Source organism: Mustela nivalis (genome assembly GCF_964662115.1).
Source record: "Mustela nivalis genome assembly, chromosome: 4".
Classification (NCBI taxonomy): domain Eukaryota; kingdom Metazoa; phylum Chordata; class Mammalia; order Carnivora; family Mustelidae; genus Mustela; species Mustela nivalis.
In genome coordinates, this window is record NC_139023.1 from 67,817,500 (window position 1) to 67,843,711 (window position 26,212).

The 26,212-nt window shown below is 48.6% G+C and overlaps 1 protein-coding gene across 3 annotated transcripts in view; it reads right to left on the bottom strand.

The window, feature by feature from the left end:
* Positions 1 to 429: 429 nt before the first annotated feature.
* The window catches only part of PCGF3 (polycomb group ring finger 3), a 52,391-nt gene continuing 26,608 nt past the window's right edge, over positions 430 to 26,212 (bottom strand). For all 3 annotated transcript variants that reach the window (XM_082727222.1, XM_082727224.1, XM_082727223.1), the window contains 5 exons: positions 18,281 to 18,391; positions 17,369 to 17,457; positions 11,991 to 12,128; positions 4,724 to 4,804; positions 430 to 4,334 (listed from right to left, as the gene is read on the bottom strand). In XM_082727222.1, coding sequence (XP_082583348.1) covers positions 4,287 to 4,334; positions 4,724 to 4,804; positions 11,991 to 12,128; positions 17,369 to 17,457; positions 18,281 to 18,391 — 467 coding nt within the window. In that variant the 3' untranslated portion in view covers positions 430 to 4,286. The remainder of the gene's footprint in view (positions 4,335 to 4,723; positions 4,805 to 11,990; positions 12,129 to 17,368; positions 17,458 to 18,280; positions 18,392 to 26,212) is intronic.

Sequence of the window (26,212 nt, forward strand, 5' to 3'; positions counted from 1 at the left end):
ACCCACCACAGGGACTAGCAGGTTCTTTTTTTAACAGTATTTTCATTGGCACATGGCGCTCTCCACCAAAGTGAGTTCTCACTCCAAGCAGACAGATGAGCGCAGACGGTACACACATTCCCGCCAAACCTGTGGTACTGAACCCCAGGCTAGTTCCACAGGAGTTGTGCAGCTACAGGGGCCACGTGAAGCGGGATAAGGGAGTTAACCTGTGCGGGTTCAGGACAGGGTAAAGCAGAAAATGGTGTGAGGGGTGTGTCCTTCAGACACTACCAACGCCTGTGGTGTTTTCATCATACTGTAGTAGACAACAGACCATCCACCATATGCTCATACAAATATTTTATATTATCTACAAAAAAGCCCCACAAAACCCCATAAAACCAAAAGTCAAGTAATTTTAGATTATAAATTTCCAGTCTGAAAGAATTTTAGGTAAGTTTTTCTTTTGCTTTTATTACAAGCATATAATATTAATTGGCAAAACACTGAGTACAAGCTTCACTATCATAAAATCAAAACATTTAAGCAATATTCCAAAAAAGATTTTAGACAAAAACTAGCCACCAATAGTACAAAAATTACACACCAACACAAAGCATAAAAAATGTAAACTTTCAAATTAAACAGTCAAAAATATGTATCTGCATTGTCATCTCAGTAAACCGCAACACGTGTGACGATCAGGCTAATGGTGGCTCACACCCCTGGACCCTTCATCATTTGGGGAAAAATGGTTTCCTTAGACCCAATTAAACTGTCGGAATAGACATTTACACTAATGCTACACACATTTTAGGGGACACTCAAACGTCAGTCCATCCTTCAGATGCGCTCATGGATGTGGTGACCCACACGCGATGCAGGTGGAGGGTGGGGGGGTGGGTTGTGCAGGCAGAGCCTCCTCGGTGGGCTGGTGGCCAGCCGCGCCACCTGGGTCCCTGCCTGGCAGGGACAGAACCTTTGCAAAATTATGGTTAGTGTGAATAATGGTTTTCTAATCTACTTATCCCAACTTCTATAGTTTGTTGAAATACCAAGGCAGAGAAACCCACTGGCTTATCACGCAAAGGTCACACGTGATATGCTGGAGTGTTAATGATTTCCTGAGGAAACAGAGAAACTGGGTATTTTCTGATTTGGCTACCTGCGCTGTTTACTTTCAACATCTTGAGAGCGTATCTAATATTCACGTATAAAGTAGAAATCAGCGGGCTCGTTCCTAGAACAATCGATTCAATGACACATTTTTAAAAGCTCTAAAATGCCCGCCTGTGAGCTTTGAGGAAAAAATGAAACGAATTTCTAAAGACTTTACCACAAGGAGGCATCAGAGGCCGCAGGACCCGGAGGGTTGGGGCCGCAGGGGGAGTAGCACCATCCCACGTATGGTCGATACGCGGTGGCATATCCAGGGCTGTGAGCATGCAGGGTCTGAAGACGGGGGACCTGGGGCGGCCACACAGCGCTTGGCAGCTGCCTGCCCGGTCATGCGCCCTCAGATATTATAGACAGGTGTTTTCGCACGGGGCACACACACAAACCATCCCCGAACAGCGTTCTTGGAACAACAGTGAGAAGGAAAAACCAAATAGCTGAATGCACATATTTTGAAATTCCACCGACATTCCCTTTCGATTTAGCAGAAGAGATGTGACATTACAATTTAAACAGATATCTAATAAATGCATCTTGGAACCTATCGCACAAAAGCATGAATGTTGCTCTTCATCTATACGAAACAAAAACGTACAAATTAAAAGCTACTCAAAGTAAAAAGAAGAAGCTTGCAAAACATGTCACAATTTCATTTTATATGCCTGTAAATAAAGCTGGACCACGGAAACCAAACAATTGGATGGGAAAATATGATAGAATGCTTAAAATAGAATAAATAATTTTATAAAGTTAAGTTTTCTTTTTTTTAACCCCCCAAATCTTAAATTCAATATTATATATTCTATCTGAATTTTCTATCTTCATGAGAACTGCACGTAGTGAGCCCGTGTGCTGGGGAGCGGGTCCCACTGCCGGTGACAGTGACGCAGGAAGGTGACTGAACAGCACGTGTGTTATTACCAGCGTCAACAGTCGTGAAGACCACTTCACAGGAATTCCGTCTGTTACAAAAGAAACTGATCCTGGCTTGCATGCTGGAAAAAATGAAACTCAGCCTTTTGAGGTGAAATGAAAGCGTGCCAGTGAGGAGGGGACCACAGAAGTCGCCCCGGGACACGGGCTCTGGGCTCCCATCTGCCGAGGGCTGTGGGTCCCTGGGGACACCCTGCAGTGAAGACAGTCTGCATGAGGAATCTTAGAAAAATAGTAGGTCTGCAGCTGAGGTTTTGTCAGGGTAACACGATTACAAAAGGGGGTCACGGGTGGGTCAGCAGCCAGCCGGCGGTGTGAGCGCTGGCCCTGACCACCTCCACCTGTGTATCGAAATACATCCACTTAGCACCATAGCAAATTCAAGTGATTCCAAAGATAGCTACAAAGTCACAAATATCTATTAGGAGATTCTGACAGCGACACTCAGTCTGACCTGAACTGTGAGTTGATATCGTTTGAATTTGGATGCTTACACTGTGGGACCCTCCCCTCCACCGCCGCCCAGGAAAACAGCCGAGTTCCAACGCCAGAGCCCAGACCACACTGTGGTTAGTGTGGCTTCAGCAACAATGTGTATGTTGAGGTAGACAGGTCATATGCACTCATACACACCTACTCAGTGACCCTCGTGGAGCGACCCACAGACGTGTTTCGGACGGACAGCAAGCTAGCGAACTGAACACGGCAAACAGCACCGGGGGTGAAGGGGCTTCAGGGAGGGGTGACTGGTGACCAATTCCTAACAGAACCTGCTTCGAGGCTTCTAAAAGGCCTTATGTTAGAATCACTTGGACTGAATTAATCTGAATGGTTTTCTTGTCACCAAGATTAGGTCTCACGTATATAAGAGAAAAGGAAACAGAAAAAACCCCACCATAACGTTCAAAGCAAATGTGAGAAGAAATTCCAGACAGGACGGTGACACATTCCATGAACAAAGGAGGTGGGTGGCTGCGGCTGCCTGGGGGTGACTGAGGACGAGGGGGAGGAACCCAGAGCTCACAGACAAACGGACAGTGCGGGCAGATGGAGAGGACAAGGATGGCCACAGAACCCCAGAACACTTTCACGACCCCGGAAAACGGCTGCTTTCTCCTGTTGCCTTTCCATGTTCCCAGTTACTGTTTTAAAGGGACAAATACTTATGTGCCGTCAGAGTTTATTCACTAATCCCACAAAAATGTTAACACTTGGGAGGAGAAAGGGGTAGACAAAATGTGTGCTGCCTGTGACTGGCATTTCAGGTCACAAAGGAAGTTAAAGAGCAGCCAGCAGGCTCCTCCAAAGCTCGCTGGAGGGTACCCCCCAAACATCCCTGTCCACGGGGCAGCGTGGGGTGGACATGGTGGGAACCTCAGTCTGCATGCCCTGGGTGCCAGCCCTCCTCCGACTGACGGCACCGTCTCAGGGAGACCCCACACAATGCCACCACCTCTCTCTTCAGCATGATGAACCCGGGAAAGAATTAAGTGGGGAACTTAAGTCCCTGAAGGATCAGAGCCCTACTGAACACCAGTCCCGTCTGAGAACAAGAATGGCTCTGCAAACCAGCACTAAGCTGGCCAAGCCACCTTTGGTCTACCCTGTGGGGAGTGCCCGTGTCTGGGTAGCAGCAGGTGGAGCCCCCCGTCACCCTGGGGCCTCAGAACCCAGAGCCCCAGGCCAGGCAGGGGAGCTATGGGCTTGTCACGGTTCCTAACGTGGTGGATGATGAAATACCACGGCAAACTCATAGAATTAATGGAATGGTTTTAAAATTAACCCTTTATATACCTTCTGAGTCTTCAGGAAGCTAAAGGCAACATAAATATTGTCATTCACCATGGAGAGAGATTTTTCAATAACTTAGGAAGGGTTCAGTAAATGTACAAGGATTTTTGAGGCTTAGCATGAACCCTAATTCATAAATGCAACGGAAATGACCGGATTTCCAAGGCCCGGGAAGCAAGCACAGGTCGCCTGGCCACCGTGTTTACCATCTGGTCTGTGAGAGGCGCCCCTTCTGCCGCTGAGACTGTGAAGTGTTTTGTCGTCTTATAACCGTGGTGCTGGTAGTGTCTTGCTGAGTGTGAATTCTCTCATACAAAAGTTATAAATACTCTCTATTCAGAAGTCTGGTCCCCACGACACCCGCAGGTGGCACGGAGGGCAGCAGAGCCGGCCCAGGGCCAGGCTCAGAGCAGGTCCATCTTGGGTCTGTAGTGGAGCAGGAGCGGTGCCTTCTGTAAGACAAAGTCAGAGAGTTAGCCACCAGCCACACAGACGGCCCCCCCTTCCTGGGGTCCAGGAGACCTGGGACCCGTGCACACCTGCTGCCCCACCTGGTCCCGCTAGCTGTCACCCCCGCTAGCTGTCACACCCAAGGTGGGGTCCTGCCATCTGCTTCCTGCATCAGTGAGGGTCCCCCCCACTCTCTGAATGCAGCAGCCCACCACAGGGTGGTCAGGGGATGGTGCTTGCCCAAGACCCCGTGCGGCTGCAGCATGGATGGCAGCACAATGACTGTCTTTCACAATGCCATGACAGTTACTTCTAAGCTCCTAGTTGAAAAATATGCACAGAAAAGTAGTTGCCATTTGCAAACAACAACCCAACTTTTCCAAAGTCTCACCTTGAATCTCCACCTTGTGACAACCACAAATTTGAGTGTGTGATCCTTGCCCAGGATTTCCTCGTTGCATAAAATGTCCAGCTGGTGGGAGAAGAAGGCTTCAGTCAGGGTGCCAAGGGCACGGCGCTTGGCACATCTGCCCCCTGGGCCACGCTGGCTATGCCAGTTGGGCCACATGATGTCAGTCGCCTGTGGGGGATCGTGTCCTGTCTCCAGGTGGCACAGGTGGGGACTGCTCAAAAGGTCCCACCCCAACCCACCTGAGGGCCAGGAGCACCTGGCGCCTGGGGGGGGTCCCCACTCACCATGGCCCCTCCAGGGCCCTCAGCTGTGGTTACCACACTGCGTCAGTCTCCTGGCCAAGTCTGTCCCTCTTATCTCAGTGGAAAAAGTAAATGGGCTCTTCAGATGGTCTTTTTCCTTCTTTTTTTTTTTTTTTAATAAGATCGTATTTATTTATTTGAGAGAAGCATGTGGGCGGTGGGGAGGGCCAGAGGGAGAGAGAGAGAAGGAGAGAGAGAGAAAGAGAGGGAAAGGCAGACTCCCCACTGAGCAGAGAGCCTGATGTGGGATTCAATCCCAGGACCCTGGCATCATTACCTGAGCTAAAGGCAGATGCTTAATGACTGAGCCACCCAGTTGCCCCTTTCCTTTCTTTTTAAAAAAGACTATTTTTAGAGCAGTTTGAGGGTGAGAGCACCAAGGGGAGCAGAGAGAGATGTCCCATGCACCTTAGTCCCCCGTGAGCCACATCCACACCGGAGTGGATGTCCCTTACGGTGGACCAGCCTCCACAGACACGACACCATCATCCAGGGTACACAGATGACATCGGGGTCTGGACGAGGGCATCAGGACAGGCCCCCACTGCAGTATCACCCAGAGTTGGTTCCCGGCCCCCACATGCCCCGTGCTCCCCCTGTTCGCCCTCCTCTCCTCAGCCCCCGACCACTGCAGGTCTTGTCACTGTCCCCCTGGTTCTGCCTTTCCCGGGATGTCCCACAACTGGAATCCTGCTGCATTTTTCCTTAGTGACGTGCATTTGAGGCTCCTCCATGTCTCTTCACGGCTTGGGCGCTCGTTTCTCGTGAACATGAGTCATAGGTCTGCGTGGAGCACAGCTAATTCACCCACTCACACATGAAGGACTTCTTGGTGGTTCTCAGGTTTTGGCGATTGTGAAGAAAGCTGCTGTAAACAATGGCGTGCAGGTTTTCGTGTGGACGTAAGGTTTCAGTTAATTCGAGGAGACCCCACAGAGTGGGACTGCTGGGCCACATGGTGAGGGTGTATTTAGTTTTGTAAGAAACGGCTAAATTGTCTCCACCAGCCGTGGACAGGAGTCCCTGTTGCTCCACACCCTTGCCAGCATGTGGTGGTCAGAGTTCTGGATTTTGGCCATTCTGACAGGTGTGGAGTGGTGTCTTATTGTTTGAATTTGTTTCCCTGATGACAAATGATGCTGAACTCAGATGGTCTTTTAAACTGCTCCCTCAGGGCAAGGGGAAGAAGGCTCTTGCGTTTGCAGGAGGGCCGGGCTGGGGAGAACACTTGGGGAGGCCGGGGGTGGCTCTGAACCCCACCTCCCCCAGATAGGACCCTTCTATATGCCGACCCTCTGGATGACCTCATCATGACCCTGGGCTCCAAATGGCTCCACATGCCAAGGACCCCAACCTTAACCAGGGGCCCTGACACTCACCTCTTAGTTCACTTTCCACTGTGCGGGGGGCAGTAGCCACAGCAGCCTGTCCCCAGAGGCCATCCACCCAGGAGCACAGCCTGAACTTGCTCCCCACTTGCAGCCCCACCGGAGAGACCAGCAAATCATTTTGGCTATCTCAGTATCAGTCTCCAGGGCTGTCCCGAAACCCCACTGCTGGGGAGTTGAAAATGACTGACTGAACCTCTCAGAGTCCCACCTGAAGCCAGTAGGCCACATCCCTCCAGCTCTGCTCCGTCTGCACAGCTTTGCGCTAGCTCCAGGCCTCAGACTGCCTTCCGCCTCTCTTTGTGTGTATCAAGAGTTCATTCCTTTTTTTTTTTTTAAATGTGGTAAAATACACATAAAATTTACCATTTTATCATTCAAAATGTTGCGAACAGCCCCACCCTCTACCTCCAGAACTTTCTCCTCTTCCCAAACCGCCCCCAAGAAACACTAGCTCCCTATCTCCCCCTGTCCCCCAGCCCGACATCCACCATGCACACTCTGTCTCTATGATCTGACTCATAGAAGTAGGGTCACATAGTGTCATTCCTTTATGGTTGCTCATGTCACTGAGCACAATGTCCTTGGGGTCCATCCCGGTGGGGGCAGGTGTCAGAATGTCTCTCCTGTTTAAGGCTGGAGAATGTTCCATTGTGTTGATTGTATGTCCATTTTGTTTATCCGCTCATCCGTCCAACCATCCTTCTATCTCTCCATTAGCCTATCCAGTCTATCCTCTTATTTATCCATCATCTGTCCCTCTATCCATCCATCTGTCCATCATCTATCATCCATCCATCCACCCATTCATCCATCCATCCTTCTCTCTATCCATCCACTCATCTGTCCATCCATCCTTCCATCTGTCAATCATCTATCCATCCATCCGACCGTCTGTCCACCCACCCATCCGCAGACAGTAGGGTGCCTCCCCGTCTCAGCTGTGGTGCATAACGCTGCCATGATCACAATGGTGCCGCCAGCATCTCATTAAGACCCCACTTTCCATTCTCTGGGGAACACACCCAGATGTGGAATTGCTGGATGATACAGTGATTGTACGTTTAATTTTTTGAGGACCGCCCACACTGTTTTCCACAGTGGCTGCACCATTTTACACTCCATCACCTCCCCGCCGAATGGTGCACAGGGTCCCGTTTCCCCATATCCTCACCATCTTTTACTTTCTTGTTATTCACTTATTTTATTTTTTTTTTACAGTAGCTGTCCTAATAGGTATGAGGTAGTTCTCACTGTAGTTTTGATTTGTATTTTCCCTGACAGTAACACTGAGCACCCTTTCATGGCTATTGGCTGTGTCTTTTTTTTTTTTTTAAAGATTTTATTTATTTATTTGACAGAGAGAGGTCACAAGTAGGCAGAGAGGCAGGCAGAGAGAGGAGGAAGCAGGCTCCCTGCTGAGCAGAGAGCCCGATGCGGGACTCGATCCCAGGACCCCAAGATCATGACCTGAGCCGAAGGCAGCGGCCCAACCCACTGGGCCACCCAGGCGCCCCTTGGCTGTGTCTTCTTTGGAGAAATGTCTAAGCCCTTTGCCCATTTTAAAATCAGGTTGTCAGGTTGTACGATTTCTTTTATGCTATGTTTTAAGAGTTCTCTGTATATTCAGGATAGTAATCCATTATCAGGGTATGGCTTGCAAATAATTTCTCACAATCTGTATAAAATTTTTTCATTTTCAGAAAGTCCAATTTGTCTATTTTTTAAATTTTCTGACCGTGCCTTTACTGCCCCATCTAAGAAATCATTGCCAAATCCACTGTCATGGATTTTAAAAAGGTTTTGTCCTACGTGTTCTTCTAAGAGCTTTACTGTTTTAGGTCTGACATTTAGGTCCTTGATCTACTTTAAGTTAACTTTTGCATATGGTGTGAGGTAGGGATCCAACACCATTCTTTTGCATGGTGATGTTTTTCTAGCATCATTTGTTGAAATGACTATCCTTTCCCCACTAAGTGGTCTTGGTACCTTTGTTGAACATCACTTGACCACATACATAAGGGTTCATTTCTGGACTCTCTATTCAATTCCATTGATCTAGATGTCTGTCTTTATGTCAATATCACACTTTTTTACTAATGTAGCTTTATAGTAAAAGTTTTGAAATTAGGAAGCGTGGTTCCTCCAGTTATGTTCTTTTACAGGATTGTTTTGGGTACTCACGGTCCACCAAGATTTAATAAAAATTTTTAAATTTTTGCAAAAAGATCATTGGGATTTTGATAAGGATTGCTCTAACTATAGACTGTTTAGGTAGTATTAACATTTTAACAACATCAAGTCTTCCAATCCACCCACTTGGGATACGTTTCCATTTATTTATGCCTTCTTTAATTCCTTGCAGCAATTTTTGCAGTTTTTAGTGTGTAAGTCTTTCACTTCCTTGGTTAATTCCTAAGTATTTTATTCTTTTTGATGCTACTGTAAATTCAATTTTCTTTTATAATTTCCTTTTCAGATTATTCATGGCTAATGTACAGAAATCCAGATGATTTTTGTACTGATTTTGTGTCTTGCCACCTTGCTGAATTAATTTATTAGTTCTAATGTGTGTGTGTAATCTTTGGGGTTTTCTACATGTAAGATCATATCATCTGCAGACAGAAATAATTTTAATTCTTCCTTTTAATTTGGATGTGTTTTATATATTCTTCCTCCCTAACTGCTCTGGCTAGAACATCCAGTCCCATGTTGGATAGAAGCGGTGAAAGCAGCATCCCTACCTTGTTCCTGATCTTAAAGGAAACACTGTAAGTCTTTCACCAGTGAGTCTGATGCTTGTAGTGGGTTTTCATATATGGCTTTTATTTTCATGTGTCTTCCATTCCTATTTTTCTTTTTTTAATCACAAAAGGGTATTGAATTTTGTCAAATGCTTTGCAGACCTACATCAGTTGAGATGATCATGTAGTTCCCCTCTCCATCCTGTTGCTGGGACATATTACCTTGATCAGGTTTTGTATGTTGAACCACAGTTCCATTTCAGAAATACCCACTTAGTTGTGGTATATAGTTCTTGTAACATGCTGCTGAATCCTGTTTGCTAGTATTTCATGGAGGATTTTTGCATCTGTGCTCATCATGGATGTTGGCCTATAGTTTTCTTTTCCTACAGTGTCTCTGTCCGACTTTGATAGCAGGGTAAGGCTGGCCCCATAGAATGAGCTGGGAAGTTTCTTTCCCCTTCATTTTTTTGGGAAAAGTTGGGGAAGGATTGGTATTAAATCTTCTTTAAGTGGTAGAAGTCACCTAAGAAGCCATCCGGTCCTGGGTTTTGCTCTCTTGGGCATTTCTGATTATTGGTTCAGTCTCCTTATCAGTCGTAGGTCTGTTCAGACTTTCTGCATCTCTGTGATGCAGTCTTGGTAGGCTCTGTGTTTCCAGAAATTTGTCCACTTATCTAGGTTATCCTATTTGCTGGCATATAATGGTTCACAGTGTTCTCTGACAATCCCTTTTATTTCTGTAGAATTGGTAATACTGCCTCTGCTTTCATTTTAGATTTTAATAATTTGTCTTTGTTCTTAATCCATTAGTCCAAAGTTTGTAAAAAAATTTTTTTAAAAAAATATGGTTTTTAGGGGCACCTGGGTGGCTCAGTTGGTTAAGCGACTGCCTTCGGCTCAGGTCATGATCCTGGAGTCCCAGGATCGAGTCCTGCATCGGGCTCACTGCTTGGCAGGGAGTCTGCTTCTCCCTCTGACCTTCCCCCTTCTTATACTCTCTCTCTCAAATAAATAAATAAAATCTTTAAAAAATATATGATTTTTAAAGATTTTATTTATTTGAGAGAGAGAGAGAAAACATAGAGGGGTGGGGGCAAGGGACAAGCAGACTCTGTGCTAAGCACAGAGCCTAATCCGGGGTTCAGTTCCATGACCCCGAGATCATACCCCAAGCTGAAATCAAGAGTTGGAGGCTTAACCAACTGAGCCACCTAGTCGCCCTGTCAATTTTATTGACCTTTTCAAAGAACTGCTGAATTTCTCTATTGTTTTTCTGTTTTCCATTCCATTTATTTCTGCTTTGATCTTTAGTATTTCTTTCTTTCTGCTAGATTTGGGTTTAGTTTGTTCTTTTTCCAGTTTTTCAAGTGGTAAATTTAGGTTGTCGATGAGATCGTTCTTGTTTTTAATGTAAGTATTGATAGCATCAATTTCCCCCTTCGCACTGCTTCGCACAGATTTTGGTAAGTTGTGTTTTCACTTTCATATTTCTCTAAGTGTTTTCCAATTTCTCTTGGATCCATTAGTTGTTTAAGTGTGTTGATTAGGGGTGCGTGGGTGGTTCAGTTGGCAAAGTGTTTCCCTTTGGCTCAGGTCATGATCTTGGGGTCCTGGATCCTGGGGGGCTCCCTGCTTGATGAGGAGTCTGCTTCTTCCTCTCCCTCTGCTGCTCCCCCTGCTTGTGTTCTTTCTTTCTCTCAAATAAATAAATAAAATCTCTTTTAAAAAGTGTGCTGTTTGGGGTGCCTGGGTGGCTCAGTGGGTTAAAGCCTCTGCCTTTGGCTCAGGTCATGATCCCAGGGTCCTGGGATTGAGCTCCACATCGGGCTCTCTGCTTGGCGGGGAGCCTGCTTCCTCCTCTCTCTCTCTGCCTGCCTCTCTGCCTACTTGTGATCTCTGTCAAATAAATAAATAAAATCTTAAAAAAAAAAAAAGTGTGCCGTTTAATTTCCATAGTTTTGCGAACTTTCCAGTTTTCCTTTTGTTACTGATTTCTAACTTAATGCTGCTGTAGTCAGAGAGGACAGTTTGTAAGATATCTACCTTTTAAAATTGACTGAGGCAATTTGTGTCTGCTCTCCTCTTATAACGACCTTTGCCACTGAATTTAGGGCCCAGCTAGATGATCTAGGATGATCTCTTCATCTCAAGATTCTCGACACACTGACGAAGACCTTTTTTCTAATAAAGTCATGTTCACATGTGTTGGGGGTTAGGAAATGGACATATCTTTTGTGGGGGTCACCATTTAGCCAAGTATGATCTGCCTTCTGGTTTCTCAAATCCACATCTGTCCCATAAGCAAAATATGGCTTAGTGTAAGTGCTGCTGCCTCGGGAAGGCTCCCTGAGAATCTGAGCCAAGGTACTCACTAGAGCTGCCAGCCACCAACCCCTGTGCACACCAGAGGTGCAGACTTTCATTCAATTCCCGTCATTTACCACAAAATACCTGGAAGTATTTTACCTTATCGACCTTCCCAACCGTTTCACCCCCTACCCAGCCAATAACCCATTTGTGAAATTACAGAACGGTGTTTCTCATAGAGAGCAAGGCCTTTCATACATCTCAGCCTCTCCCTGCCATCCCCACTGCTGTCTCTCCTGTTAGGGGGCTCCCCATGCCCTCGTCTGGCCACACTGTGTCCCATCACACTAACTGGGAGCCCGCAAAACAAACCAAAATTTTTTTTTTCTGATTTAAAATCTCCAAAGATGTAAAAACAAAAAACCCCGAAGACCTTTAGAAGTATCACTTCCACAAATGAGGAAAGATTTGCTACACTTTCTGTTTGCGGTACAACTATTACCTCGTTGAAAGACGAAAGGTTAAGTTTTTTGGCGATGAACTTCTTCAAGTGCAGGACTGTTGCTTGGGCCGAGCAGCGGATCCACTTCCGTTTCAAGCCCCGCAGTTTGCTGCTGTTGCACTCCAGACAGATGCTCACCTGGGAGAGAAAGACAGGCTGGCAGGCCTCCCGGGGGGGGCGGGGGCGTGCTATGTGGCTCAGAGGCTCTTGGAGAAGCTACTCATTCCAGTAAATGTGACAACACTGGCTTTGTGAAATCAGAAATCTGTTTTGGCCTCAACACTGTGGAAGGGGGCTTTACTTTCATTGTTATATACACATTATCTTAAAATCTGTTTACTGTTTTGTGAAATATAATCTAACACTTTTAATTGTTTTATGAACATAGTACTTCAAAGTGAATCTGAGAATTATTTATTCATTGTACACACAGCGCTGGTCTCAGAGGGAAATGGACACAGACTGCAGCCCCATCTTGAGCTTCTCCCCGAGCCCCATCCCATGGGCTGTGCAGAGTGCTTTGCTGGCGCGATGAGGAAGAACATGCGGCCAGCAGGGACAGGCACGCCTGACTCTGCATGAATGTGCCCAGGAAAGCTTTGTAAGGAAGCAGTAGGATGCCTGGCCTTGACACAGGACGGCAAAGTGACTAGCGAAGAAAGGACTCTGGGCTCAGGAAAAAAACCATAAGCAAAGGCACAAACTTTGAAAGTTCACAGTTACCTCTTAGACAATCAACAGTTCAGTGGGGTCACAGTACAGGGCGTGTGACAAGGGACTGCAATGTAACTAAGTAAAAGGGATTCTGGGATGAGGGGGTACCCGGCAGATGCAAAAGGAAGGACCCCCAGGCCACGCAGGACTGCTGAGAAGGCCCACTCAATATAGCACTCACGAACGAATCCTTTTCCAGTAGCAGCCACAAAAAATGGCACTGTCAGACCCCCAAAATTCTGATAAAAGAATTAACAAAGGAGGGGTGCCTGGGTGGCTTATATGGCTGAGCAGCCAACTCTTGATTTCAGCTCAGGTCATGATCTCAGTGTCGTGACACTGAGCCCTGTGTCAGGCTCTGCACTGGCCGTGGAGCCTGCTTGAGATTCTGTCTCTCCCTCTGCCCCTCCCCCCTTGCCTGCACAATCTCTCTCAAAAGAAAAAAAAAAGAATGGAGGAATTAACTGAAATACATATGTCTAATATTACTAGAGATAGAAAGAAGGAATTAAAGACATAATACACTCTGAATAAAAAACAGGCAGGTATAAAAAAGATAACCAAATACAACCGGTAAAAACTCAGTGGGTGGCTGAACCACAGATGAGTCTCAGCAGAACACAGACCAATTTCATGAAAGATCAACTTGAGGAGATTACCTAAAAGAAGTAGAGAGCAAGATATCCATTAAAATAAGAAAACAAAGAAAGGGTGAGGGGGTAAGAGACTGAGGGGGTCTAACACACACGTGACAGAAATTCTGAAGGAAGAAGGGAGAACAAGGGAAAGGCAAAATTTAAGTAACAACTAAGGATCAAAATGATGGAGCACAAAAACTCTCAAATTTAGGAAGCAAAGACGCCAAAACAAGAGACATGAAGGAAACCTACACCGGCACGGATGGATGTGGGCCAGGAAGGCGCAGTAGGTGGGCCTCCAGATGCAGCCACTGGGCCTGGAAAGCGCAGCAGGAAGCAGAGAAGTGACCACTCAAGAGCGAGGATGAAATGAAACAGATGAGGAGAGGGGACCCTGGTCTGGGAGGGAGATGAGAGCAGCCGTGGGCAGGTGAGCAGGCAGGCTGGCGGGCCCCCCTAGTTCTATCCGGATTGTTCAGCAAGTGTGGCTGCTGCTTTCTAGTTTTTATTTGGAAGAGCGAAGGGGCGTGATTAGTCAAGATAATTTTGAGAAAGAAAAATAAGGGGTATATGCCCCATCAGAAGCCACAGCTTCACAGGTAAAATAATTAAATAATTGCAACACAGTAAATTCCTCGGGGTTTAGACACAAGGGAAGACAGGAGCAGTGGCACAGAACACAACTAACCCCAGCACGGATGGAAGGCTCTTATCAGACAGGTGAGGAGGGCCTATTAGCCAATGCTGATGAGCCAGCTAGTGAACCTGGAGGAAAAGAGACTTAACCTCTTCTCCAGCTGCACTCAAATCACCTGCTGGTGGCTTATAACTTCACTGTAAAAAGTAAAACTTTAAAACATTTTACAAGAAAACATTTATGAGAACATATTTATGACCTTGGGGTGGGGAAATTTCCTGAGATAATGGAAAGAAACACTAATGAATTTCATTACTTTGAGACTGCAAAGTTCTGAATACTGATGAGTCCATGCCAGAGCCTCAAGGCTGAGCACAGTGACTGGGGGCAAGCAGGCCCCAGACAACTCGAGGAGGCATGTCAGACTGCCCAGTACATACAGTCCATGACAGAATAAGTAATTTGATAAAAAGTGGAGGCCCCAAGAGAACCAGGAGACGTTTGAAAAGACGCTCAACACCACTAGTACACACACGAAGACAGCAGTGAGGATGACAACCAGGCGTCATGTCCGGGAGCAGCGAGTCCAGTCTGGCACAGGTGCAAGGAGACCTGGCTGGCCATGCCAGTCGGCCCCTCAGGTGTCAGAGCACCAGAGGGACCAGGACACCAGACAGAAAGGTCAGTGAGCAATGACACAGTATCGCCCTGCATACCACAGAGTACACAGCAACACTATGTGGCAACATCATGCATCCCCAAATTCTCGGAAATATAATTGCACCTGAAAGAAGTCAGCTGTAGAAAGACACACGTTCTCTGTTTCCTACGGTTTACAGCTACACACACAGATATACACACAAACCTAGTGACCCAGCCCAGCACACAGTTCTCTGTTCATTGGGCACAGGAGCCCCAAGCCCTGTGTCCTCCTCCCCAGTTGACCAGAGTGTCCCACAGGCACCCTTTCTCACATGTCCCGAGCCACAGATGCTGCCTGGTCGCCTTCCCATCTGGGGAGCCTTGGCCTCCCCGAGTCTTCTGCTCTGCTGAGGGTTCCACACTCACTGACTCCTCCCTCCTCAGCCAGCCCTGCTGCAAGGTCCAGCTCTACCCCACCCTCCCTCCCTCTTGACACCCCTGCGTTGACCACCACCAGCTGGGAGCAGGGTAGGGCCTGCTCACCAGCTGGGAGCAGGGTAGGGCCCAGACAGGGTGGGTGCTCAGGGCTTGTGGGGTGGTGCCCAGCCTCCCCCCTCCACTGTCCCACAGGGCTGAGGCCACCCCCTTGGCCACCAGTACAGAACAGGTGCACACTGCACCCAGCATCCCCCAAACCTGGGTGGGGCAGGCATCTCCAGACTGGCTCTGGATCCTCCTCTCTGGGGCCTGGACATCACACCCAGCCATGCTGGGCTCAGTGTGTGCTTCCCAAGTGAGCAGGGAATGGGGCTGTGGCCATGCTGCCCAACGGTTCGAAGCTCTCACAAACCTCCTGTGGCTGTTTGTGCAGGGAACTCCACAGGTCAACAGCACCTCGGGATGAACAGCCCATTTGCTCAAAAGCAGGCAGAATATGGGCCTTATAGGAGGGCCAAATTCTTCCTAAAAGTAGGTGTATATTCTAATTTTCTTATGTTTACTCTAGTGACTCACCAGAGCACCAGAATATGTGCTTTCCTCAGGCCCACCTGGGAGCAGCCCAGGGTGGGCGCTGTCCTGTCCTATCGGCAGGGAGAAACGTGCTCTGGACAAGGGTGGGAACAGGGACAAAGGCAGAGGGCAGAGAGGGCAGCGAAAGGGTTAGGGCACTGAGCCATCAAGGTGTCTGAGCAACACTTCCAGCGGATGGAAACACCACAGGTGCTCTATAAGGAATAAATTCAGAATCGCGCCAGGCATTAGGATTCTCTGTGAACAAATACCTAGGACTGTAGCCCAGCCACAGTTCAAGAGCAGTAAACCCTGAGGAGCATCGAGTGTCAGCGTTGGGCCTGAGGACTCCGGCCTGTTAGTGTCTCAGACTTGGGGGCTCGCACTTCCCTTAGCTGTTTTTCTTTTTCTTTTGCTCATGCTTAGTGTGAAAAGTGCACAATTCAGTCAAGTCATCTGAGTGACAGAAGAAGGAAGTGTTTGTCTTCAAAGTTATTCCTAATTTAGAATCTGACACCCAGCCACAGTATCATGCAGCCCCGTATGGGAAACATGGAGGGACTCAGAATTCATTATGCACACACCCTCTCTGAAAAGACGTGAAGAGGGATGCTCGGTCCCTCCAGAAGAAACACAGACTCCACAAAACAGGAAGATGGGATATACCCAATAGTATGAGCAAAAGCCCACACAAACCCATACTACCTTTTGTTAAATCTAAATAATTATTGGGGCCGGTGGCTCGGTCACTGAGCATCCGACTCTTGGTTTCGGCTCCGGTTGTGAGAAGCACGGAGGGGAGTCTGCCCGAGCTTCTCCCTGTCCCTCTGGCCTTCCCTGCACCCCCGCAGGCGCTCTCTCCAGTACATAAATAAATCTTTCTAAAATAACCTAACACCTGATTATTCAGGTTTTTTCTTATGTTTTTCCATAACATTTCATTTAGCCTCACTTCATTTAGCCTCACACAATTTCTTATTAGAATATTCTTAAGTTTTTCTCAGTCCTGTGATGAGCCCCCCTCCCCCCGAGATGATTTCATCCCCTGACAAGCAACAAGTTCTACTACTGCCCCCACGGACAGTCTTAGGTTATGTGAAGACAATGTGAGAGGGACAGCGTTCTGCTGTGTCACACACATCTCGGTTTGTCTCAGTGAGTGCCTGGAGTCCTCCGAGCCATGCTGAGTAACAGCTGAGACTGTGCACTTTCCTGTCTTTCACGTTAACGAGATGATTCTAATTTCGGTATGATGACTGTGAGAGCTTTCCAGGCAGGGTATCCTATGGAAAGGCCCAGTACCATGGGTATGAGATTGGATCACAAGCTTTTACAGCATCTCTGTGACTGTTTCCTTCTCCTTTTTGCGTGGCGGATGCACAGATCCCTCAATGCTGCGTTGTTTCCTTTCCTCTAACACAGGCAGGACTGTAGATCTTGATACTGTATGTGCAGGTGCACAGAACGCCTGACATGGGATTATCCTACCTGGGCAGTAATGTGCAGACGGTGGACTTCAATTGCTTTATATTTAAAATGTTTTAAAGTGAGCATTTATCACTTTGGCAATTAAAAAGAAAAGATAAAGAAGGAAAATCTAAGGAAACATGTTGACATTTGAATGTGTCAACTTTCTTGGCTACTTGGCCTTTTCTCTGTAAATGGAGGAAACATCCCCTGGGGTAGTTAGGATTTTCTGAAGCCCACCACAGTGCACACACAGCGGCAGCACCCACCTGCTCGTCACTTCTGTGGTAGTCATTGTCCTCTTCCTGCTTCTCTTCTGCTGCTTCTTTGTTCGAACTGTCATCTGCTTTGGTTTCACCTTTCAGCAATAACAGGAGATATTATATTACGAAACCCAGAATGTCAAACCATTATTTTTTTTAAACTGTACACTATACTCAAAATGCTATAAAAATTCATTCAAATAAGACAGCTGCACCTTCAAAAGGATATGAAACTGGGGAGAGCTGGACAGGGCACCTGTTAAAACACGGTGTCCCTTCAAGTGTGTGTACAAGGACATAGCAGGCAAAGGCTGGTGGGGGCAGTGAAAGGGGCAGAGAAACCCTCGCACCCAATACTACTCAATGCTTAATATACAACTACCGACTAGGTAGCACAGGGCCCCTACAATCTTTATCGTTCCAACACTGCTTTTACAAGTAAGTGGCTGGGACAAGACCCCTGGCTTCCCAAACAGCCCACAACTGCCTCCCTCTGCCTCCACAGGGGTGCAGCATGCAGACCATGCCTTTCCTCAGGGCCAGACAGGACCTCTCCTTTCTTCTAACATTGTTAAACATACACAGGGTAGTCTAGAAACTTCTCAGGAACCGCTGTGGGTCACTAGAAAAACACCCTGGCATGAAATACTTGAATAATTTGTTTTAATTTCTACCAACTTGAAAATATCACTAATTTTGCACTGAAGCAGTACAAATTGAAGGGAAGTCTCAGGAGGCCCACCTGCACAGCACCCCACCTCCAGGTACTCATGGGGGACCCTCTGTCTCCCGTTTCTCAGCTGGGCCCCAGAAACTCCCAGGTTGTACCACAAACTGTGGAGGGGGCACAGGGCATCCTGAGAAAGAGGTTCATACCAAAGCCCGGCCTTGGCTGCAGGCACGCCGGAGCCCACTCACCGTTCCGATGGGGATCTAGGTGCTGTTTTGCAGAACAGGTCTCCCCCTTGATATCTCCAGGCACTTCCATGCCTAACTTGTGGTAGAATTCCCTCTGTTTCCTCATTTCCGCTATTGAAAATGAATATATACAAGATCTTAATCTTAAGAAGGGAGTGAATCACATGAAAATTCTGTTCACAAATGTCATGTGAAGCAAACAACAGATCTGGATCTGGAGGGTTTTGATGGCTGCCACTAACGAGAAGACAACTCTGGACTGTCACCCTCTGAACCTCAGAGCCATGGAGCCCTGACTGGAGGACGCACTGGGCACCAGGTTGAAACTGCCAGCACTAGGGCATGGGGACGCACAGACCCCTGACCGCAAGCTGCAGGCCACTCCCCACCCTCAGACCCAAGACTGCCATTCTCAGCACAGGGCATCTGCTCAATGTTCTAGGACTCCTCAGTGGCCAGCATACAGGACCCGCGGACCGCTGGGCGGCTCAGTGACAGACTCGGGCTTTCCGAGTGCTGCTGACGTGCAGTGTCCTCTCCCGGCTACAGAGGGCCACCCCAGGGGTGCCAGCACGGGGTAAAGAGTGGCCCCTGGTGTCTGTGGCATGCCATCACGGCTCACAGAATCCTGGGGAGGCAGTGGAGCTGCCCCTCAACCCGCAGGAAGGTTCCTTTGGGGGCAGAAGCCTTGCCACCACACTGCCTTCCAGTCCGCTCCTCAGAAGTGATGTCAGCCAGCACCCCTACTCCCGGGGGGTTGGCAGGCCAGTTGCTGCCGGCTGCACCAGAGGAAGCCCCCCATGCAGAGTGGCAGCCAGGCCAGGAGAGGGCAGGGGCAGCAGGCTGAAAGGCTGACTCTGAGCAGAAAAGGATTGTAAACCATACACCCAGACAACGAAGCAATTAATCATTATTCGGGGCCCCACGGCAGGCAGCAAAGAAACTTTAAACCCAAGCTGCTCAAACTAATAGCCTATGAAAAACACTTCTGTATACTTAACCCTGTAACACTCTGTTGCACTTTTTACCTGCACCCGTGTCCTCCCCTATAGCATAAGCTCCATGGGGCCAGGAATACATCTTGGTCACAACCTGGACGTGCACTGATGCTCCGCAGAAGCACATGGGTACAGGGGGACAAAAGGCTCAGGCACAAAGTGGCCGCCCCTCAGAACTAAAGGGACGGCTCTACTGCCTAGAGGGAAACATGGGGTGCTGGAACCATATACGGCAAAGTGCCAAACCAGAAGACTGGTCTGGAAAATTTGGGATTAGCTCAGAAAGAAATGAAATAGACATATTCAAGCTAGCTTAGCAATAAAGGTGTGAAGAGCAGGGCTTGCGGCGTGAGGCCACTCCCACCAGCTTCTCCAAGTACAGCGCCGTCCCGCCGTTCAGAGCGCAAGAGTTCTCGCAAATGACACTGCTTCCAATACCTTGTTTTAATTGTCATTCAAAATTTTTCACCTCTCAGAGTGAATGGAATATTGAAATTAATACTCCATGTCAGGAACAGATCAGCACACAAATGTCCCTTGGGGTAAATTTTCAGCAAGGTAACTTGCTATTTAAAACTATTTAAAAACTTAACCGCTGGCCCCCAAAATTCTGCCGGTAATCCGTCCTAAAGAGTAACCACCCTAGTGCATAAGGAGACGGGGAGGCACACAGTCCCTGGGGCCTTATTCACAACACTGAAGGGCCAGAAACAAGTCTGAATGGGGGCTGGGCCTGACAGAAGGGCGAGGCCAAGAAAGCCTCAGAATCCTTCTCAACACTCCGTCCGAGATGCCATCCACACGGACAGTCAACATGTGAGATAAACCTAATGTATCTGCTACCCTGGGATAAGGCCTTCTGCTCAGCAGAATACCGTGTAGCCACTAAAAATGATACTGATTGGGGGCATCTGAGTGCGTCAGTTGGTTAAGTGACCGACTCTTGATCTCAGCTCAAGTCTTGATCTTGGGGTTGTAAGTTCAAACCCCACATTGGGCTCCATGCTGGGTGTGGAGCCTACTTAAAAAAAAAAAAGATGTAAGTCATATTTTTTTTTAAGATTTAGTTATTTATTTTAGGGAGAGAGTGAGCGTGAGAGTGAGCAAGCACATGGGTGAGTGAGGGAGGGGCAGAGAAAGAGGGATAGGGAAAGAATTTTAAGTAGGCTCTCCACTGAGAACAGAGCCTGGTGCAGGGTTCGATCCCACAACCCTGAGATCATGACCTGAGCCGAAGTCATGAGTCTGATACGCAACCGAATGAGCCACCAGGCGCCCCAAGGTCCTATTATTGGTGTGGAACAAGCACAGTAGGCCATCATGGAAAAGACTGTGTAGCATGATCTCGTTTTTTATAAAAATTACAATTTTACAATTCATAAAATAATACATTTTATAAAATAATTTTATAAATAAAAATAAATTTATAAAATAATAAATTTTATAAAATAGTTTTATAAAATTTTACAAAAATTACAGATCCTGGTATAACTAGGATCTAGGAGAATCCAGGGCAGTGACGCAAGGCCATACTGGGCCCGAGTCCGTGTCCTTCCCTGCCGCTCTCAAGGCCTCCTCAATGACGTGGGCACGTATGGGGTCCCATGGCCGACTTCACACTCAGGTTGAAACCCGCTCCCCCTGCCCCCGGAGCCGGCCTGAGACAAGGACATCCACGTGCACCACTCGGACCGAACACCCCATGTGGAGCACTAGCCCAGGGGCTGGCAAGCATCCCGTCGTCAGACGCAGTGGACACTGGGGCTGTGTGAGCTACGCAGCAACGCCGAGGTATGACATAGGCAGGTCTGGAACCGGGGAGAAGGCAAATGTTTTATGTAAGTATAATGAGTACATTCTGGCTCTTCTTTTGAATAAACTGTCATCTGTCAGATGAAGAAAAAAGGTCCACTTTACCTTCACGATCCCTTCTCTGATGCTCTTCCTTCCTTCATGTGAGTCAAAGTTTCCAACCTCTGGCACCTCCTCGTCTCGGAAGAACTACTTATGCGTTCCGACAAGTTCCGGAGACCTCTGGCTCCCAGAGAAGCTATTTCTCCTTGCCTTCTGCAGGACACACAACTCTGGCCAGTGGTTTCTTCTCTCAACACCAAACACTGGACTTTCCGGTCTCCTTGCTGGTGTGGCTTTGGAGAAGTCAGGTGGATTTTTACCTTTGCTCCTCTGTAATAAGGTGTTTTCTCCCTCGGCCTCATTTAGTCTGATTACTCTGTAGCTGGAAAATGATATGCATAGGTCTCACGTTCCTGGCACTGATCCTGACTGGTGTTCTCTGAGCGTCCGGGGTCCGGGATTTGGTGTCCGATGTTAGTTTGGGGAAAATCTCAGTCATGATCAGCTCACGTGTTTCTGCTGTTCCTTCTCTCTCTCCTCTGCTTCTTGTGTTCCCATCCCATGTGCGGTACACCTCTGCGGCAGTCGCTCATCCTTGGGAGACTCTGATTTTGGTTAGCTTCTGTTGACACAACCCTACACAAGTCGTGTTACTAATTGGCCCGCGGCTTTCTTCATTTCTGCTACTGTGGTTTTATGTCTGGCATTTCTTTTAGCGTCTTCCTTAGTGTTTCCGTCCTTCTGCTTACACTGCCTAGCTATCCTGGTCCATGTTACCCATTGGAGCCTTTAGCATATTTGTTGCGTTTGTTTTCAATTCCAGTCTGACAATTCCCACATCCCTGCCATGCCTGGTTCTGGTGCTTGTTCTGTGTCCTGAAACTCTGCTTCTGTCTTTCAGTGAGCCTTGTCATGTTTTCTGGTGAGCCAGCTGCGATGTGCCAGGGAGAGGCCTTCAGTGACATGGTGGGGGTGGGGAAGGGGAAGGGCTCTGTGATCCTCAGCCGGGGCCTCCACTCTGGGCTTGGTCAGCGCGTCCCAGTTGTGTTCTCGCACTGTGGGTGGGAAGACCAGTTCCCCTCGCTCAGCTAGTTTCCCCGGTGGGCAGGCCTTGGTAGAAGTGCTGCTGAATGGCTCCTCTTCTTCCCCTGCCGGAAGCACTGAGGGACCGTGGTTGAGATCCTGGGGGCGAAGCTCATGACACTGGATCCTCCTGCAGGTTTCTCTCTCTGACTTGTCTGCATGGAGCCTCCAGCAATTCCTCAACTACAGGCTTCTGGCCCTGTACCAGTTCCCAGGGAGGGCTCCGCCCCGGAGCCTCTGACCTGGGAAGCCAGGGCCCCCATATCCAGTTTCTTCAATCTTGGGGCAGCAGTTTCCCCTGTGTCCACACTTCTTACAATCTAAGAAAAGTGGCTGATTTCTCAGTCTGTTCAGCTTATTTGTTAGGACAGAGTGGTGACTTCCAACCTCTTCATGTGAGGAACTGGAAACCAGCAGTCATGAAACTTCAAAATATGGTTAAAACTATAATTGAGGACGGTTTTTTGTATCACAGGCTGCTAACAAGAGAAACGGACTTCTTTTGGGGGGGATTTAATCGGGGTTAAAAGTTAGTATTCCTTATCATCAAAACTGATTGTGCATGTTTATCTCAAATGAGATTTTACAAATTTTCATTTTTGAAAATCTCTTTTCACACAGAAATGCTGGCATCAGTCCACAAGCACATGACCTCTTGGGCTCATGCATCAATGAGGGTGTGCTCCCAGAACCCTGGGGGGGGCCTTTTCTCCCGGTGTTGTCCCTTGTGGCGCCATCACACTGAGGGCTCATTGCTCCTCCTGGAGGGTGGACGGAAGCAGCACAGTCAGTGGACTCTGACATGTGGACTCAGGTCGAGGTCCTGGGCCTGTAGCCAGAACTCAGAAAGCAAGGCTGCTCCCAGTTCACATGGGCTTGGAGATCTCCTGCCTCCTCTCGCTTCTGACACCACCACGTCCAGAGGGCAGCGCCTTACCACAGGGAGTCTGCGCCCAAGTCACACTGCCTGACTTCATTAGGAGCATTGTCGAGTCTTTGGAAAAAGGTACTTTCTGAAGTCCTTCAACGTTAAAGGTGCTTTTTTCCACTCTGAAAATTTCCTCTCCCCACAGCTCCAAACCCCACCACACAAACACTTTGCCAGCCTGAAGCCTTAAAGGGCTGAGTGGGAGGGAAAGTCGGGACATTTAACCTCCGCTTTGGATAGGACCTCCAACGCCAGGGGATAGTGACATCTGAAAGTGAATGAAGTCCACCGCAGACACCGCGGGTCCAGTGACATAGGAAAGAGTCATCTCAGCAGTATTCCTGTTGGCGAATACGACGTCCCCCAGACACCTTCCATTTTCACAGGTGCAGTTCGTCCATCCAACTGAGCATCTTCCCACCCCACACATGTTCCTGCTCCTGCTGGCTGGAACACAGCTGAGCAGATGCCACTTCTGGTTGTACTGGACTGGAAGTTTCTCAACCCCTTGAAGATTCCCGGTGGCAGCTGCTCCGTGCATACCACTCAGAGAGACGTTTTCTCTGGTCACTGCAAGCTCCCCATGCAAACGGCTGAGAGGACTGGACACTCAGAACCACCAGCTTGGCTTCCTCTGCGACAACTGATGCAGCTCCCAGAAGCTCCCTCCAAAGCCAGTCTGTCCTCTGGCTGCTGGTGTCAAACAAGACTGGATTGAGGGTAAATGGCTCCCCTGTTTGGCTAACACACCAGCCAGTCAGAAACCTACTCCAACTGCAGCCATATCTTCACTTTTTATTTTTGTGAAGAAATTCTGCTGTGATGAGCTACTCTATTTTAGATTTTTTTTTCCTTCCTGTGTATTCAGTCTGGTTCTGCTCCTTTCCCCCGCACGGTGGCTCAGCATGGCACCACTGGCTCTCGAGGACAGCTCCACTGACGCATCCCTGTGGCTTAAACAGGCAGCATCTGGAGCCCAGACTTTCCTTCCTTTGGGTTCTGACGTGATGGGTAGGTGCGGACAACAGAGTCAGCAGTGGCACATGGCTCTCGAAAAGCTGGCGAGCTATGCCTGTGTTTCTAGATCCACTGTGCACGAAACGGCGAGGCCTCCCCCCCAACCCCAGCACCCAGTGTGCCACCAGTGCCTGCTCTGGGTGCGATGCTAGCACAAACGATACAAAGAAGAGTAAGCATGCTGCACTCCAGTAACACTACTTAACAGACAATGGAATTTCAATTAATGTAACGTTCACATCACAAATGTTATTCTTTTGACTTTTCCCAACCTTACAAAAGTAAAAAACGTCCTTGGCTCATGAGCGCCGTGAAGACAGGCAGCAAGCCAGATCTGGCCTGCAGCTTGCCGTTACCTACTCCAGGCAGGGCCAAGAGGCAAGAGAAAGAAATAAAAATGCAGAACCCTTGGCCTAGTGATTCTACTTCCAGAATAAAGCCCAATATATTCACCCACTCCCATAAAAGTATGCAAAAGGGTGATCAGCAAACCCCCTCCCTTCGGTTAAAGCCAACCATGGGTACGTCCTAAGTATCTGTCAGGAGGAGTTCAGTAGCGAAAGGACCCCCACAGCCATCGTCAGACAGGCAGAGCCCCACATCCTGGTGAGTGCCTCTGTGGCACGCAGGACAAGGAGCAAATGTGGCCTCTTCAAAGGCAGATTTTCAAAAATTATTAAAAAAGGAAACAAAAGACAACTGAAAAACAAATTCTCCACCAAAGACCTTGTCTACGGGGAACAGAGAAACAGCTGGCAAGAGGACGGCAGTGGGGGTGGAACCTGAAGAGGCGCAGCTCCGAGGCCTGGGCGGCAGCATGTGCAGCCTCCAGAATGGGGCCTCCACCTGAGAAATCAGGTGTGCAGCTGTGGGCACAGCTGACATGACAAAGGGGCTGCAGACAGCCTGCAGCGTGGCAGTGGCCACACTGTCGAGGGTTTCAAAGCCGTGTTGTTCTTGTGAAGAGCAACATGGGGCTGCAAGTCTGAGGGCCAGAGAAGCTGAGCATCTGGTCTGCCAGAAGAGAGACCCCGGCCCAAGGGGGAGAGAGGGCGACTGGCTCAGTCAGCCGGCATTATCGCACGTGCGCATGGTCTCCACCAGCGAGACCTCCGTTATAACCGTGTCGCTGGGCATCTCACCCATGGACGGCACCCAGACTCTGTGGGGAGAGGACAGGAAGTCACCAAGAGGAGCCCAGAACCCGCCTGCTGGGCAAGCAGAGCCACCCCAGACTCCTGGGGTGCTGTCGGAGGCCACGGATGGGAGCACCCGGGCTTCAGAAAGGACAAGGACCCCTACACGCTGTGAACACGTGCATGTGTTTCCATCCACTGACGGTGGCTGGAGGGGCCCGAAGGCCCGGCTGGCTGTATACAAAGGAAAGACAAACTCAGTTCTGCCTGTTGATGTGAATGGGCCTCAGGAACCCTGCAGTGATGTATGGCTCTTCGCACGTGGTCTACCCGGTACACGGCCCGGTCGGGCCGGAAGAGGTAGATCAGAAGAGGCAGATCAGACTGCTCCTAACAAGTCCCAGACTGACGCTCTGCGTGCAGGGTGGCTGCAGCAACAGGACACATAGGCCAAACGCACCTGTTCAGGCAGAATAACCACCGGAGTGGGACTTGCCAGAAACACGAGCCAGAATCAGGTCAGGCCCGCAGAGGCCGCCGGTTCAGGAACCGGGGTACCCTCGGCAAGTCCAGACTTGGAGACAGGAGAGGCCGGGAGGGCGCAGAGCAGTCGGCCTGGGGGCGACCTAACCTGGATCCTGACTGAAACAAGCTAAAACAAACTTGGAAAATGTGGTGTTCTCAAGGCGGTTAGAAATGCTGGCACTGACTGGCTTTTTGATACCAAGGGGTTACTATTATTTTCTTAGATTGATAAAGGTTTTGTGGTTACATATATTAAGAAGAACCTTATCTTCTGGCAGAAGATGGGCGGGAGCAGTCAATGAAACAGGACTCGCTGTGAGCTGGGAAACTGCGGATGCTGGGTAATAAACACATGGGATTTGATACGTGCTTCTGTCTGCTTTTGTGTTTA